Source organism: Rhinolophus sinicus, linkage group LG12 (genome assembly GCF_036562045.2).
Source record: "Rhinolophus sinicus isolate RSC01 linkage group LG12, ASM3656204v1, whole genome shotgun sequence".
In the NCBI taxonomy this organism is placed as follows: Eukaryota; Metazoa; Chordata; class Mammalia; order Chiroptera; family Rhinolophidae; genus Rhinolophus; species Rhinolophus sinicus.
Genome location: NC_133761.1, coordinates 47,619,918 through 47,638,368, shown reverse-complemented (window position 1 = coordinate 47,638,368; position 18,451 = coordinate 47,619,918). Strand labels below are relative to the sequence as shown.

Here is an 18,451-nt window from a genome sequence, read left to right as displayed (position 1 = left end):
CCAAAATACAAGACTGCATGAACTTATAATCACTAGCGGCATTTCAAATGGGAAGCCTATATAGAAACAAAATACTATTTTCTTTATTACTTGTCCCCATAAAGTATTCTAACCAATATACCAGAAGTACTGTTCAGTGGGAATATGGCTTGGCCCCCTTTTTAAAACCTTACCTTTTATCTAATATAAAATGAAATGGTTTCAATGCCTCAAAAATAACATATGAGCCATAAAAACACTAGTAATCTCTTTAATTTTCACATAGCATGCATCCTTCTATAGGAAATATTTAGGTAAAAGATATTCACAAATGTGTTAAGCCCACATTCGGGGATTCCTCACTTTATAGATCAGAAAAATATTTTACCTACAGATGAGGTTTGGAGATATAACTACAATTTGGCGTCCAACTTGGAATAAACATCCTCTTACTCATCAAACCAGCGCCCCACAGGACAAGTGCTTTGTCCCTTGGGTGACTGTCCCACTCTCCTTTGTCTCACTCACATCTTCCTGACACGTTTCATGTGCATCTTTCTACAACGTGCCTTTGCTCACAGACACAGAGCCCAAGGAATCCTTTGTGAACCTCAACTGCCAATTCAGTCTAGGAAGGCCTGAGAGGCGATGTCATAAGGTTGTAGTTTACGTAGCCCTTTAACATCTGTCATCCAACATTAGATTTGAAACATGCAACAGATCTCTAAGATTAGTAGTTATTTTAACCAACTTCAAAAATGAATAACACAAAAACAAACAAACAAACAAAACACCAAGGTTCAGAGAAGTAAAACCCACGTCCAAGTCATTCAGCTGTTTTAGTTACAAATATAGGACTAATTGGGGTTTTCCAATTCAAAGCCCCCTGTTCCCTACGGGACATCACATTAGTGTCAGGAGCCAGGTTATAACGGTATCGTCTACAGTTTACATGTCTTAGACTTAAAGACTCTAATAATTGGACAAGTCTGCATTAGAGTATGCTCGCTGAATAAAAGCCTCTTGAAGTGTGTGTTATTTTACTGGAAAATGCCAAAGCAAATTCGAAACAATAACAACAGATGCTAGAATAATATAAAGAATTCACAAAAACATGATGTTGAGGAAGAGATACAAAGTAGATCTCCAATAAGTCCCGGCTAAAAAGTAAAAAAAAAAAAAAAAAAAAAAAAGTATTTAAATGCTAAGGGATTTAAAATGCAATGTCTAAATGGAATATCAGAATTCCACAGAGATAGAATGAATGTCAAAAGTCCAATTCTTCTCTACCTGACAGGTAGGACGAGTTATATTACGTGTTTATCATCAATTACTAAATCTTTAATTAATATATTCAAAAGGAAAAAAAAAGGAGGTTAAATAACAGGAAAAATTAATTCAGGGTAATGAAAGTCTACAATATAGTTGCTGTTTAGAGGGTTATAAACCAGGAAATGGCATGAGGGCTTTAGGTATGTCACGACCTGAGCAAATGGATACATACATACGTAAACGTTCAGCAGCATCTAATATCAGACTGTCCTTAAGATTTGTGTATCTTGCTGCACGTATGGAATACCTCAAATGATTTTTTTAAAAAGGAAATTACAGAGATGTAACATAGAAAACCAAGAATTTACAATATGTAAGAAGTTAGAAAGAGCACAACAGAAAGTATGCTTATTCATAAGAATGCAAACAGTGCTGCTGAGAAATGAGGTCCCCATCAGAGATGTACTGCATGAGTCAGAACTGTCTGAAGACAACTGGAGGCTGCTTGAATCTACTGTTATTATGAGAAGGTTAAAGAGTACATGAAAATTCTGTCTGAATATTTTCATAGAAACTTTTCTGTGTCGAAGAGGAGTCAAAAGCCTGTCAACTGGAAATTATTCAGAAGATAATTTCCCCATTTGGATAACTGAAACATTAATGCAAAAAATCAGGCAATTTATATGAACTATAACTTTCAATGACTAAATTTAAGAGCACCAAATACTGGAGATAAAAGTAATATTAGAAACCAATATGGCATCAAATAATTAAAACCGGAAACTATAATTTCACAAAAACAATATGGAGTGTGTTAAAGAACTTATAAGTTATTTGTGTGTGTGTGTGTGTATGTGTGTGTCTGACACACACACACATACACACACAATCAATTCCTCAGTTTGTTCACTGTGGCTTTTAAACGACTGACTCAATCTTTAATTTTTCCTGTAATGGAATTGAACTTATAACATCTCTATCAGTACACTAAATGTTTTATTACTGAAATTCCCCTAACACTGACTCAAAACCTATAGAGCATAGGGCTGAATTTTGCTTTGTCAGTTCATAACAGCAGATATAGGAAAGATAAAACAGTAAAACACAACTCTGCCAGGGGCTGCAGAGTCCTCAAGCCCCACAGCCAGGACCGTCTGTGGGAAGTGAGTGACCGCCCCGCAGGGCTGGTGAAAGCAAGTGCTCAAAACGTGGACCTCAGCTACATGAACTCTCAGAAACCAACACAAACTGACTACAGGGTGAGCAGTGCTAGAAAAGTCGCTTTGCTAAGTGAAGCGCTCGGCCTCACTGTCTGTACTATGAAGCTTCAATGTCTTCAATGCAGTCAACATGCAAATCTGTATTCAAGGGCATTACAAACACAAGTGCAGTTAAAAGGTTTAAATATATAATAGCTCATTATTTAACCTATCGGAGATAATCAAACACAAATGCAAGAGCTCAGTTTTGCTTTACCCCTCTGAAATAAAATATGACAGAAGCTGCCATTTCTATTCATTTGCTCTTTAATAATGTAACCTTTTGGTTTTCAAGTGTGCTTTGGACAAGTATAAAAAAGTGACAGTCTTCAATTTCACCACAGGTAATGCTCCTTACAAACAACCTGGAGGACCTTTCTTGACCTAGGACGACCATGCATGCAGCCATGCAAACATGCATTCATGCAACATAGCAGCACACAACACAGTGTGAAAATGGCAAAGAAAACCAAGTGATGGCCATGCTAGTAATTTTCAAGGGTCTCCTTACCAAATAGTGAAATCCTATGCCTGACAAGAACTCCAAGTTTGCAGAATAGGCTGAAGACAAAAGAAAAACAAAAGAGAAAGGGGAAAGGGGTAGGGAAGGTAGAAAAGACAGGGAGAAATTAAAACAAAATTTAAAAAAAAGAAAACAGAAAAATAAACAGCTGGTATATGAGCCGGAAAAAGCAACATGATGTCACGCAGAAAGAATCAATTCTCTGAGCAGAATGTGGAGTAAAGGTATTAAAGAAAGAGTCTCTGAGTGCATATCTTTAAGAAACATGGTTAAAAAAGCACGTATTATAAGAAACTAAAAAAAAAAATTGAAAGCAAAGCTAATTAATATAAAAGCAACCTATATGAACCACGCAAGAATATAACTACTGAAAAACCACAAGGAAAACAATTAATTTTATCTGTTCAAATACACCACTGAAACTCTAGATTTTTTTTATTATGGATATTATTTAATAACAAAAGTATGGTACTTTGAGCATAGAATGTTACTTTAAGTTTTAGTATGTGTCATCATTTGAAACTTTCCTTCTTCCCAAAATTGACCTCACCCCTTACACATACACCAAAGCATTCAGTGAATTTGAATACAGTGAAGTAGAGACAGAATTTGAACGACTAATAATCACTCAGAGAGAAATATACAGGGGTGATAACTTGGGCACTTAATGCTAATGCATGAGTTGAGTATGTTTCTTATTTCCTCTAGAGCAAGTTCCTGGGTCTCTGTGTCTTCCTGGCGATGAACATGGGAGATGACAAACAAGGACATCTTCATTCAGCGTGACAGCACTGATGTGCACTGACTCAGGGACCAGACCCCAGAACCTGGGCAATACCTACTATTGTCCTGTCTTGTCACCAGACTGCAGTCTGGTGGGTTCCTTTGATCAGGACCCTCTTTTCAGGAACAGCCCTCACTCACGTCCATGCGATTCTCCCTTTACCCACCCCTTAATATCATGTATACGACCTGTTTACTCCATGAAGCCTTTTCTAACACCTAGTGCTCCTGTACCATCCCCAAACCAAACTGAAACAGGCCCCCTCCTAGCGTCTCCAAGGGGCCATTTGCAAATCTCTACCATCACTCCTTACTTTCCATATTACAATTGACGTTATTTTCACGTCTACCCACACACCTGTGAACTCTCCAAGAGCACAGGCTCTGCGTAGCCAGAACTTACCACAGCTTTAACCTTGAAGGCGGTTTGCACAACAGCACCCACACTCAGCCTGACTTTTCCCATCAGGAGAACAGCTATATCCTGACTGTCCCAGCCTCTCCTGCAAAGCTCTCCATGACCAGCAAATGTGCAGACGTACACTTACCAGCACTGGGGATACAGACTATGCCATGGGATAAAATCAGGCAATTACTCATAACAGGATGGGAAAAAGGAGACAGAGAGAATCCCATGAATGATGCTGACCTCTTCCATTGCTAGTTCTGACCATCCTAGCTCACTTTAGTCATGACGTGGAATAATGGATGAAAATTAATTACATAGGGCATTGTGTAGCTCTCCCTAGAAAACATTCAGCCACAAATATGCAAGTGAAGTTAAAGTCTCAGGAAATCTCTTTAGTGCTAGAAGTTCTTAAAACAATGATCTACTCAAGTAGACCGATGATGACATTGGCCCCTGGGCTGTATTATTTGAACAAAAAAGACAAAACAAGGGCAATTTTCTCCAGGTACCCTCCTCCACTGAGCTTTATGCACACTGACTCAACAAGGTTCCACCTCCATCTAAGGAGAATAATTACACCTTAGAGTTGTACACACTTTGGATGCCTGTATTCCAATCTATCTTAAGTGACATCTTTAATCTCATTAGTGGGGACTCTCTAGCATCCAGGGGAAACATTCTCAGATGATGTTGCACGTATAATGCTAGGATTACATTTTATCCCAGTTAAAAAATCCAGACCTAGGATGCTTGGCTGTGATGCTAAACAGAATTGCTCTGTATCCCATTCCACTAGATTGCATTTAACATCTGAGAATCTGCCAGAGAAAAATGACTTCTTACAGTATCAGCTGCTCCTAACAGTGACAGATGTACCACCAGGGAGAGATGCTGATATACAGAAAGCTAGGTCCTCCCAGTAGATAAATTATGTCACTTTCCCCTCTGTGTCATCCACTGTCAGGGAGTAAGTTCCATACAGGTTACTAGGTTTGATTACCTTGAGCTCTGGCCTATAGTTTCTCTACAAATATTTTCAATAATACTGTTATCCCCTTGCTCTATATCCCTCCGTTCCTAACACTCTTGAGAATTAATAATGCATTGACGCTTCCTCAGAACCGACTCACTGTCCTGTAATCTGCTTCCCATCACGCTGCTCTACAGAGCACTCCCCTGAAGTTCTCAGTAACCCAACCAGCAAATCTTTTTCAGTCTCCTTCCTGGAACACTCTCAAATGTGGCATCACTGGCTACTTAAAGCTGTGAAACCCCGGATTCTGTTTTACAGCAAGATTTTTCTCCCCTTCCTCTCAAACTAGTATCCTCTGTGTTCTTCAAAGACCCACTTTGCAAATCCCTCCACCTGTCATAATTCTCCAAGTTTTCATATTCACACCTTTTTGCTTCTTCCTCTATTGTCCAGAGATTCAAGCATTATATGGGTAAAGATAAGCCCACAATGTATAATTTCTTGCCCTGTTGTCTCCAACACCAGACACGTATTCCCAACTTTCTGCTGAATCTTCCCAGGTGAATGACCTGTTGGTACTTATATGTCAATAAATACCTAATCCAATGTAACCTGTGTTCAAAATGAGTTCTTCTGAAAGCGCCTGGTTTTACTCATTACTCCAGTATCATCCCAACTGCTCAGCACTGAACTTTCAGCTCCGTGCTCGCTCCTCCTGTCCATTTGTCGTGAGACTCACTGCCAAGTCCTGGGGATCTTCCCTCTTGTGTGTCCCCCACATCCAGCCCCTCTCTCCATCGGCATGCCCTCTGTATCCCCACACTTTAATGTGTCTCCACTTACACGCCCCACACTGATTATCTACTGAGCTCTGTATGGGTGCCTCACCCAGCTGCACTTCTATGAACATTAGGGACCGGGTACTTGCATGTCCTCACTTAGGACAGCATCTGGTGCATGGCAGGAACTCAGAAGAATGTGCAGAATCAGCCGTGGGGAGCACCCCTTATTTGCGGGAGCACGTCTGTTACAACAGTCTGCCACGGCCTCCCCGAAGCCCACTGCCGTCAACCTCACTGCTCCTGCCAGACTGTCCTAAAGGACGTCTGATTGTTCTATGGAAAAGTCTCACTGGTGTCTTGGTACTATTAATTAAGTAAAAATTATATAACTAAAAATTAAAAAGAACGAAGAAAGGAGATCCCTTATTTTGGTATTTCATATCAATGACAAGATTTCATAGTGAATCTACATAACCTGCATTCCCCCTGAATTACCAGAATTGTGATGCTGTTCTGATTTATTCTGTGAGGGATGTGGTCAGTAATGGAAAATGAGTCACTGTGGTCAGTGAATAGTTCCTAGAGTAAGACTGAAAATTAAACAGAGACAACGAAACACAATACAGGAGCGGGAAAGAGGAATGTGCCTAATTGCCTTTGGATTTTTCCTATGTTCTCTGATTGTATGTTCTCTTGATTTATGTACCTGAGAGACATGTAAATGACCAACACCCCCTGGGAACAAAATTTATGTTACAAAAGGCTGACTGGACCCAGGGAGGACAAGGGGATTCGGCCCAGGTGTCATGGCGATAATGGGAACTTGGTGCTTTGGCGTTTCTAGCCCTGTGTGCACTCACCATCCACAGGGGGCGCTGGGCCACCGAGGTCAGGAGGGGTGCCCCTCCCTCTGCTGGGGAAGCCTGAAGGAAGGCCAGGGGGTGGGGGGTGCGGGGCAGTAAAGGGTGCAAATCTTGGAAAGCAGCCCTGCCTGACTTTTCCTTTTAGGTCACACAGTTTGTGGAAACAAAGCATGTCACTGGGATGGATTCTGTTATTTTAACTACAATCAGTTTTATCAGTTTCATAGGAAGAATATTATTTGAAGTTTGGGGACATTTCTTAATGCTGTTGAAATTCAACATCACACAACTGTCTACTTACTAGTTGGTAAAATAGACAATATGAGTAAAGACATGAGCTTAAAATTTCATTCAAGTCCCCCTTCCCAATGTTACACAATGCAGAAATCTTATTTCTTTACCCTCCGGTGAGTCTATGTTCAATCTCATCTCGCTCTGTCCAATAGGTTGACACTGCACTGCCATTCAGCATATCATTAAAGTCAAGTTCAAGGAAAGTCTGTATCTACTTTCTATAGGTTACTCACTTTTACAGATTTTTTTTTCAGATATAGTCTAAAAGCTTGGCATGGACTCCTGCACAATGTAACAACACAGAAGGTTTGTATATTAAGTTCTGGCAGAATTTTGAGCAATCAGACCTGAAATCCCCAGAACAATCAGAAATAAATCTACGAAGAATATTTAGATTTAAGCAAAAATGAGAAAGCATTGCTAACGTGCCAGCTTGAGTGGGGTGAGGGGAAATCTTCAGAAAGGATATATTTTGACTTCATATACTTCCAAGAGTGGACATTATTTTTCTTTAATATTTAAAATTATGATTTCTGTAAATGGGATTTTGCCCTCCTGAAAAATTAAGGATGGCAAAAATAATTAGAGTTGAAGGAATTTTAAAGAAATTAATATCAAACATCGTAATACAGTGATGCCTCTCCAGCCTCTACTTGTCAGTTCTAAATTGGGTATTTGATTCCTTCTATTCATCATGTATTAACTGCAAAACCATCCTTGTCACAGTGTCCAGAGTCTAAGAGGACCGGCTTGGGCGAATAGGCAGGCACTCTGGCCACGCCCCCTTCAAGGTCCTGGGCATCCTTTCCCCAATGCAAACACTGAAACAACGGTCTTTATGTAAGAGCTCTTTACCTTGTCACCATTTCTTTCTCTTTGTTTGAAGCATGTCCTCCAGAACAGAGAGGTCTGCTTGCTGCAGATAAGAAGTATAAACGATGGTTTTTGAAATACTGGTCAATTAAAGGAAGAACGACCTGAAAGAAAGGAAAAGAAGACAGATCTACACGGTGGGATCTCTGAGGGATGAGTGAGCGCGGAGGCCTCTGAGCATGTGACAGGTTCCCCAATATCCACGGCCATGCCAGACAGCATCATTTCAGAGTGTGGCTCCCTTATACCTCAGTCTGCTAACTGTAGTCCCCGTGTGTGTGTGTGTGTGTGTGTGTGTGTGTGTGTGTGTGTGTAATTATGGGGAATACACTAAATTTTCAACAGTTTGGAATTATTTTCAATATTTTTTCAAAATAAAATAATTCTTAATTATTTCATAGAATGCAGTTCAATGCCCAATAATTTCAAAAATAATCAATAATGACCATTTATTGAGTCTCAACTATGTGTGAGGACTGCAACTGGCACCCTGTCATTTAATTTATCCTATAACTACTCCGTATAGTAGGTGCCATCACCCCTTCTCTGTAGATTTTAAACGGAGGTGTAGGAAGAGAGTGACTTACTCAAAGTTGCACTGTCACTTTCCTACCTCCACACTCTTCTTACCTGGCATCCCTCAAAGCCCACCTCCCATTTCTGTACCCTGGTCCTGCTGGCCTTTGGTGAATTCCTCCTCTTCCCTGCCCATTCACACCACAAGGCTTTGCACGTGCCATTCCCTATGTCTGAAATGCTCTTCCCACACAAACCCCATAACCGATTCACTCCCTTCCACAGGCTGCAGATCACGGCTCTTCATCAGATAAGCCTTTGCTGACTCCTCCGTTAGACAAATCCCCCATATTCTCTGCTCCTATAACAACACCATTTGCAATGTCACATTTTATATGTGTGATTTGGGGTTAGCCTCTCTACCTAAGAATCTATAAAGTACCTGAGAACTGAGTTTGTTTCCCATGACAGCCCTCTCCTGGCCTGTAGGACCTGCCTTAACTGTTTTTGTTTACCATGAATCACCAGTGTTGAGGGGTTTTGTTGGGCTTATAGCCAGCACTAGGTAAATATTTCTTGAATAAATGAATGAAAAAAGTGAGAATAATTGGCATTAGTAGTATTTAGACGCAAGTCTGTCTAACTACATTTTTTCCTCCAATGTGGTATAGCACATTTGTATATTATAGGAACATGCAAGTTTTGGTGATCTTCCTAGAAAGTTGTGCATTGCCTGTATTTAGTGATTGGCACATAGTAGGTACTCAATAAATATACAAATGAATGAAGCATACATTTAGTAGAAAGTAAGGCACATTAGAAATCTGCAAACAAAATCACTAGGGTGCTGAGTACATAGGCAATGCAGTGCAAAATATATTTTTAAATGTGTGATGAGAGGCCGTGAACACGGCAACTGGCTATGAACTGAGTAGGAATAAGGTCCCACAATAAAGATTCTATCATAAAGGTCTTTCTAGTGTGCCCATTTATAAATTAGCTGGTGCTTTTCCTCTTTACAGAATAAATGCTCATCTAAAAATCTGAAGTGATAACATTCAAATAGTAAGAAATAGATATTTTTCTTCTATGTTACATGTGATATGTTATATGTTATATCATAGATCTACCATATGTTATATGATAGAACCAAAAAAGAGAACTCTGGTTCAGACTTCATATAGAACAAAGTCATTCGAGAGACGAGGTAGGGGGAGCAGAGAGAGTTGAAGTGAAACCAAGGGAGCTGGGAGCAAACTACCCACATAGTTCCTGCAGCTACTGGTGCCACAGAGTATTTACTTGCAGTAGAAGTCGTGTTGAAAGACAAGCGCATTCTGTAAAGAGGCAAAGAGCTAGCAGGTATATTTTGTAAGCAAACATATCGAAGCAAAAACAAGATGAACTGTATACTGTACTTTAGCAAAGAACTTGATTTCTTGTTCGTAAGGGAAATGCTCTCCTTTGCTTCTGCTGCCACCATCTGTAGACAGAAGAGTTTTTAGGAACATTTGCACTTCAAACAGTACAAGATATCCACCCTACTCGCAAAATTTAGAACACATTGCTGAATGCACTATCCCACTAACCTGAACGTAAAAAGCCAACCAAAGACATTTCAAGACTAACTCTGGCAGTATAATAAATAAAAAGGAACGTAATAGCCAAATCCAAATTAAAAAGCTCTTGAGGGCAGTCCAGGCATGTGGCTATGGGCACAAGTACCCTGGTGCAGCTCTGAGGTCTTACTGGCATATAGTCATGAAGAAACTGGAATAATATACAGTGAAAATACCCACTCCTGAAAGAAGCTCACTGGGGTGAGAAAAATGAGTGTAAATAGAGTAAGGGTAACTGGTTCCACTTTGGCCTCTAATAAACACAGTTACTTCTTTGTGAGACTCAAAGTTAAAGCTTCCAATATTAATATAACTACAAAATCAGAATGGTGCCAGCAGCTACACTGGGGGAAAAGATCACACTTGTAATACTAGGTTGGAAAAGTAACGTTCTGCTAAAGAATAAAGTTCAACGTCAAAGGATAATTTCCTCAAGCAAAGCAAAAACACTCAAATGCTCCCATGGTTGGAAAAATGATTCTGAGGTTAGGCATTGATTGACCTAAGGCATTTAGCTGAGTAGCTGGCCTTTCTTCCCTCCTTCATGCACACAGAAGAGGTAATAATGAACTGAAATAGCTGTGACGAGATGCAGAACATACTAGAGAGACAAACAACTCAGAATTAGACACAAGGTCATAGTTAAGTTTTTAAGCAGAGCTTCCATATTTTATAAGAATCAAACTGACTCGCTTACAAAAATTTTTGGCAAATAGAAATCAGAACAATTTGAGATACACATGTATTAAATCTTAGACATACATTCAGGATAATTTTTAGGGAATTTAGGTAACATTTTGTAATATCAGAACAGTGTTATTCCCATGAATAAGCAAAAAAAATGGCTTTTTAACACTTGTGAATTTCATCTTTGCATCACAATTTTACTAAATCTCTCCCAAACATATAATGTAAAATGTCTGGATCCATATAAGGGACTTTCTCGCATAAACTATGCCAAGACAGAATTTTGTGCATAGGTATATGCACAAGGAATATTACAAGGAATTAAATAAAAAATATTTCTTTCATTATACATCTTAACAGCAATGCTTATGTGTAAAATGTGAAAAAGATTTGGAGAGAATATGATCTCTGATATAACGCAAAAATTAGAAAAAGGAATATGTGTATTCTTACTTTTGCCATCAGCCTACATCTAAGAAGAAATACATTAAAGATATGTGGCAAAGGCAACAAGGTGACAAAAGGGGGAGGAATTATGAAAGTTTTATTTGTAGTAACAATGAAATTTAAACAAATGATGGTCCAGACAATCCCAAGCCTACTGGTTCCTCTAACAGAATTCTTGTACATAATTTCCCGTCACAGCCTCTGGAAAAGATACATGTAATATCAGCAATTGTAGGAAACCCTATTTGTTGAGTTCTCTATTCATCTAACCTTACGTTCTCCCTGTGGAAAGAAAGAAGTGTGCTAAGTGGTTAAATTTGCCCATTCCCTACACAAACACTGTCCCAAGTGGTTTACCCAGAAATTTGAATACAATGTGAATAAAATCTAAACACATTTTACACTTCAAATTTCTGTGATTGCTATCCATGCCGAGGTTTTTTAAAAAACAAAACAAAACAAAACAATTTTCTTGTTCCCTTTTCCAAATTAGTCTTTCTTTGCCTCTTCTCCTCTCACTTGCCAAAAAGAAGACTGGATCTCAGGGTTGCTACTTATATCAGATAAGTTTAAATGTGGACGAGAAATTTTAATATGTAACTTTTCTCATAAAAGCTTCAAAAATTCACCATGGCCTCAATTTTGTTCTTTGGTCAAATTTCATTAATTCAGCCTAATTTGGCTATAGTCAGGATGACTCATAAACCATATTAAAAACATTGCATGAGTTACAAAGAGATTACCTATTATAAATTAGTTTGCATAATTGGCTTTTGTGAAAAAGATGGTTAAGAAGAGAGCAAAAATACAGCTTTCAGACTGTAGATAGAAGCAGGTTGAAAGACAGGTTCTTTAAGAGAAAAGCAATCAACAAAGGAGAAGGAATTAAGAAGTACAAATTGCCAGTTACAAAAAAAGTCATAGAGATGTAAAGTACAGCACAGGGAATCTAGTCAATATTGCAATAACTATATGTGTGGTGTCAGGTACTAGACTTATTGGGGTGATCACTTCGTAAGTTATATAAATATCTCATCACCAAGTTGTACGCCTAGAATTAATATAACATTGTATGTCAACTGTAATAAAAAAATAAAATAAAAAAACGAAAGAAATAATTAAAACAAGAGAGAGAGAATAATGATAAACTGGAAAAGCTTTAATTCCACTTAGGCTATGGGAGGCCAGAAACAAGAAAATACCAGAGGGGAGTAATTAATGACTTGAATTTTAATCTTACAGTGCTGATGAGGACCATGAAATCACAGAAGTGAGAGGGGGCTGTCTTGATGAAATGTTCTGAATCTAAGATTTAAATTAAGGAGTTTTTTCCATACTCAGGTGGTACTGGGCCAGATGGGTGGGGAGTCCTTCATGTTACTCTCCGAGGATAATACAGCATTCTGCATTGCAGAAACTCTAGTACAAATGTGAGTTCCCACAAAAGCTAAACTCAAGGCCTCTATCTTGTCTAGAAATTTCAGGAATCCATTATTGAGCGTAACTTCTTTTTAAGGGCAGAGCAATGAATTTCATAAGGAAAGATTTAACTGTCCCTTAAATTTTGACGTCTTTCCAGTGTATCTTTCAAAATGAAAAAGCAATGCCAATAAACTTTACAGGGAGAACAGAATTATATGTTAGATGTCTCTTAGGTTCTCAGAATTCAGCTGTGCCTAAAAACGTGTTCGTCTATTGACTGTTAGACTCTGGTTGATGCCAGGATGGATGGAAAGTGTTTATACCATCAGGAAACACGTTACCCCGATGCTGTAAACACAAAGAATAACAGCTGGGTTGTCGGTAGCAGGACGGTGGAACCTACCAAACTCCAGGATGTACTGATGGGCTTCGTCCACATAGCGGATGAGCTGCTGAAGGAAACTATAGGCAAATCGTTTCTCAATAGAAGGCGTGTCCAATTCCAGGTCCTTGAACCCTCTGGAAGAGCAGAAGTGAAATATGGGATCCAATATATACAAAGACTTTTAGAAGATAGATAGATAGATAGATAGATAGATAGATAGATAGATATTCATATATATGTGAATATATATATTTAACAAAATTTCATAAAAATATAATATACATAAATTTGGAAGGTTACCTAATATTGTGTAGCTAAAGTTAAAAATGAGATTTAACTGATAAGGAATACTTTGTATTTGATACAAAACTGTAGCTAATAACTACTACTATGCACAACAATGCTGCCTTCAGAAAAAGAGTGTCATTTTGCTGAGAGAGTTTGCCTAAATGACGGGTGGGGATGTACCATAAGTAGCAAAAGGAACTCAGTAATGTGGCAAAGAGCTAAGGTCTTCATGTTTCTGACATGTGTATCTGAGCATGCTACATGGTAGCTCTAAGGTTTACACAGATCGCTGAATTCATTTTCAGCATCACATCTGGTGGGGATATGTAAATATTCAGTTTTAGAGCAAGAATGTGTAAGTGGAGTGGGTGTGCTTTTACCTGGACACCGCATATCCGTTGATCTGCAGGAACTTGAGGATGTCCTGGGCTTTTTCCCTGTCCTTGGCTTTCTCCTTAGCCGTCAGCGTATCATACGGCACCAGCAGCGGGTGGTTTCCACCTCCTAGGAGAACGGTGAGACAGAATGGAAATCAGAAATGATCTGAAACAAGGCGCAGCTGCCTGTAACACAGGACCATACTAGAGAACTTCCTGTCCTTATATGTGTGCATATGGGACTCATGCAAGACTCTTCCCTCACTAGTTAGTGCCTTTAATGTTCCAGTTAATTTAGGACACCTGTTCAAAGAAAGGCCGCATATGCCTTGTAAGAGGTGATTAAACATGAACATACAGGCATTCGTGATATTAAATACCAATAATATCTGCAGTCACACAAGAAGGGAGAGAAGCTGGGTTCTCTTGTCCATTCAAACAGATTTTGAATGTGGAGATTGCAAATACTGAAACATGCACAGCTGGATCTGGTAAAATTACAAAGCACTTTTCATTTCCTACCCCACAGAGAGAAGAGAATAAAATGGTCTTATATATGGAATTTTTACTATGCCTCCAGATGAGAGTACTTCATAGTCACATATGTCTAAAAATCCATACTTGGGTTGCTAAGTTAAAAGTTGATCTCTTTTAAATATCTAAGAGGAACATACATACTTGACTGATTAAAAATTTTGGCAAAAGTCTAGGTGTCTAGTTTCCCTATTCTGGTGAGAAATACTAAAAGCATTCTTGGAGATTTAAAAATGCTAGGAATTATTTACATTTTCAAAATCTAATAATGAGAAAAAATTCATAAAATTATAAATTTTGCACATTTTTTGTAAAAATTTAAAAATTTCAAAAAAAAATGCACCAGTAATTCCAGATGTAAAGATGTGATGCATATGTAATGCCATGAAATCAGCAGCAAAATAAACAGCCTGCCATGCCTCATTTTTAAAGTTTACAAAATACATATGGGAATATTTTTTGTGGGATGATGGAATCCCTTGAAACATAACTGCTCAGGAAATTCCAGAAAAAAAAACTGAAAATAAATATCTTGATCAAATCATGGTTAACAACATAGAGCCTACTGAATCAGCGTCAGCGTGGTTTAGCCGGGAGCTACTAAACCTATCATCAATGTTGGATTTGCCCAATTCAAGAAGTAAGCAAACAGAAAAGGAAAGGAGGAAATGCCATGCTTTGACTGAGGGTGCCATCTACAGAAATGCAGTCACGCACAGAACTCTGTGACCATTAGGTGACACTAAACAATCATCAATGCAAATGGACCGTCAAGAGCATCAGTGGAGGAGGCATTAAATTGAAAGAATATTTATGTAAATAAGTTAAGAAAATATTTGAGAAATGACTAAGAGAATACTAGGTCATTTTAGAACTAACAAACAGCAGAAAAAAAGCAAAAGCATGTAAGAGACAATAACACAATTGGACTGGACACGACAGAGAGGCTGGGATGGGAAATAGAAAGGGGTGAGAGGAGAAATATCTAAGCTGGAAGTCAGGGAGGGAGGTCTAAGTAACTGACAACACCTCAACGCTAGATGGGAAGTGTAGATATTCACATGCTGAAACAGGAAGGAGAGCCATAGGAATTCCTGTGAGACATGAGGAAATACATACTAGCCATCAGGAAATTATAGAATTTCTACTGTGAAACTGTTATAAGCATATTTCAACTACTCTAATAAATTTAGCTCTTGTGCAAAAGAGACCATTTCATCCATATCATATGTTTACGTAGTCAAACTCTGTTGTTTAATGAAGAGTTTTAGAAAATACTACCTTTGGACTCCAGTTCCACTTTCTTTTTCTTTGCCCATATATTATGGTAGTTTTCAGCCATCATTTCTGCCATAGCCTTAAATGAACAACATATTTGGCAACTAAGTTATATTTTAATAAGTAGGAAAGGACAACTTTGTTTTGTAATATATAATATGAAAACTTGCTTTAAATTAATAAATCATAGCATGTTAGTGTTAAAATACATCGAGAAGATAATCAAACACAACTGTCTTGTAATCTGAATCCCAGGGAACTCTAAGGATTGTGAGATTACCCAGTAGGAAACAGAAGTGATTTGATGGGAAGGGTCATTGTTATTTATAATGTTTAAAGACACATATTCTATTAAGTCAGTCATGAAACTCCAAATTACCTATGGACTTTAACAAAAAAATATACATATATTTATTTATAAGCTCTTTCTTTAATTTCCAAAGCTTTAAAAGATGGTCTAAACCTTATGAAAAGAAAGATTGGATGCAGAGAACATCAGATAGTCTAGACCAATGAGTGTCCCAAACTATTATACATGGGACCTTGGACAAGCCACACTAGCTTTTCTGTGGACTGTTGGATTTTGACAAGATTACCTTTAAGATTCTTTTCACTTCTGGCTTTCAAGCTTAACATGGCATTTTCATACAGGAGCAATGACAAAGAGCAACCCAAACAACTTAACAATTCATAGTTGTTTTTTTCTTTATATACTTATTTCTCTTGAAATAATACCAACAATGCCAATATCAGAGTTTGACCCTTAAATTGGCCTGGTAACTTACGTTCCATGGCAACAAATTTTATCTTTCACTCAAACCAGCCATTTCACAGTACATTCCTTAGTAACAAAGGAGAAGAGAAAGAACCATGGATGGAGCAAGTACACCACCATCAGTTTCCCTGATAAATAACTAAAAATACATGTTCTTTACTGAGTAACTAAGATTACTCTTCAGCAGAGTGTCATCAGCTACTGATTTACTCTCTTCTCACAGCTATTTAATGTCATCAGGGTATTAGAGAGCTTCAATTTAATGGATATTATCTTTAAATAAAATATGTTTTCTGGAAGTTACATCCTAGAAAAAGTTATATCAACTTTTATAGCATTAAAAAGTTAGCATACATAATCTATAAATTCCATGGACTTGTTATATGATCACCACATTCAGACAATTAATGCTGCAAATTATGTGCAGGAAAGTGTCACAGCACGCTTTTTAAAAATTAAATTTGCAGAGTATTTTAAAGAGTTACTAGTACTTACATGCAGGTCTCTAGACAGTGTAACGTTGCTCATGTCGATGGCCCGGGGGCTGTAACCGTGGGCAGTGTCCACAGAGACCTAGATAATTTATGGGAGAAAGTGGTATCTCATTAAAGTACCCAGTGCAGAGAAACTTCACAGACCCTTTAGAAATCCAAGGTAAACAATCTTCGAAACATAATACTTCCTCGGATAAAACTGGCACGTATCTACACAAACCGATTTCGCAAACGTAGCTAGCTAATTAAAATATATTTGGGTGTCTGACAATTACTTTTGACCAAATAATAACCCCCAACATCTTAGGACTGTCAATCCCACAATCTAATCATCAAAATTCAACAAATTGTTCAACAAATCCAAGATTTTGAAATATTTCCTTCATCAAAGGATCATCACGTTCTTGAATTTCTCACAAATTCGAATTGGCTGTAATGAACTGCACTCTTCCTCATGCAAACAGTAGTTAATCAAAGAGGTCAATATTTACAGATGTCTTTATGGAGCCAAATGTTAAGATAAAATATAACCAACATTTTACTTTTAAAATTATAACATACAGTATTCGATGATTTACAAAGACATCCTCAATAACTAGGAGACTTTAATTTCTAAATTATGACATTTAAAAGAGACATATCTTCTCGTCAATGGTAGAAAGATTCCACTGTCCTGCGCTCTTAACTCATTCCTCCCAATGGCACATTAGGTGACAGTGTATAATAGAAGTGAGCTCTGGTTCATGTTTATATATCTAATGTTGTATCTTGATATATTTCACAATGTATTTATATTGTTATTATATAAAGTGTATGTTAGATATATTTCATAATGTGTTTATATATTTAATATGCATATTCTCTCAGACATGGATAAACTAGATAGATAGAAAGAAAGAAAGAAAGAGAGAAAGAAAGAAAGAAAGAACAATATAGCTCATATATGTGCTTGTAAAACCCTACACTTTTTTCACCACTCAGTACCAATCTAATAGTGGAATGTATAATAACATCACATTTGTTTCTCCTTTAAATACATTTGAAAGGAAATTTGAGACATAGAGAAAAAGTCCCTTACCCAAAGTCACAGAGCTAAAAATCTGAGCAGGCAGGACCCCAACTCAGGTTTCTGCCTACAGGTCTACTTCTCTCCCGCTGTTGCCTCTTCCACGCTCAGTATATTGCAACATGTTTCTTTCCCCACCAATCTACTATCACTGAACCTCTAAACCGTTATGGGTTTCCAAGTGGCTAAACGCAAAATCCTCTTTCCAGTTACCATCCGACTGGTCCTTGTAGATTTGCCATGACTACCCACTGCTCAGCAGTGCCCTCGTTTCACAATGTCACAAAGCACCCTCCTGGATCCTCGCTCACCTCTGTGACTTCCCTTCTTCAGAGTCCTTCTCTGGCTCCTCTTCCATAAATCACCTTCAAATATTTGTCAGTTGTTTCATTCCTTAGCCTAAACGCTTTCTCTGGGTGTCCATATTCATATCTACTTTAAATATTTAACTTAACAGCCATTTCTTAAACCAAAAAAGTCAACTGAGCTAGCCTAACATTCCTGGGCTGAAAGTTTCAACTATTCACCACCATTTCCATTTGGGATTCGGTAC

At 38.0% G+C, this 18,451-nt stretch overlaps 1 protein-coding gene across 12 annotated transcripts in view; it reads right to left on the bottom strand.

Moving 5' to 3' along the window:
• RYR2 (ryanodine receptor 2) overlaps positions 1-18,451 on the bottom strand; it is a 567,150-nt gene that overhangs the window by 115,814 nt on the left and 432,885 nt on the right. For all 12 annotated transcript variants that reach the window (XM_074316777.1, XM_074316766.1, XM_074316767.1 and 9 more), the window contains 7 exons: positions 16,834-16,911; positions 15,567-15,642; positions 13,755-13,878; positions 13,105-13,220; positions 9,945-10,009; positions 7,993-8,114; positions 3,022-3,071 (listed from right to left, as the gene is read on the bottom strand). In XM_074316777.1, the coding sequence (XP_074172878.1) occupies positions 3,022-3,071; positions 7,993-8,114; positions 9,945-10,009; positions 13,105-13,220; positions 13,755-13,878; positions 15,567-15,642; positions 16,834-16,911 (631 nt within the window). The remainder of the gene's footprint in view (positions 1-3,021; positions 3,072-7,992; positions 8,115-9,944; positions 10,010-13,104; positions 13,221-13,754; positions 13,879-15,566; positions 15,643-16,833; positions 16,912-18,451) is intronic.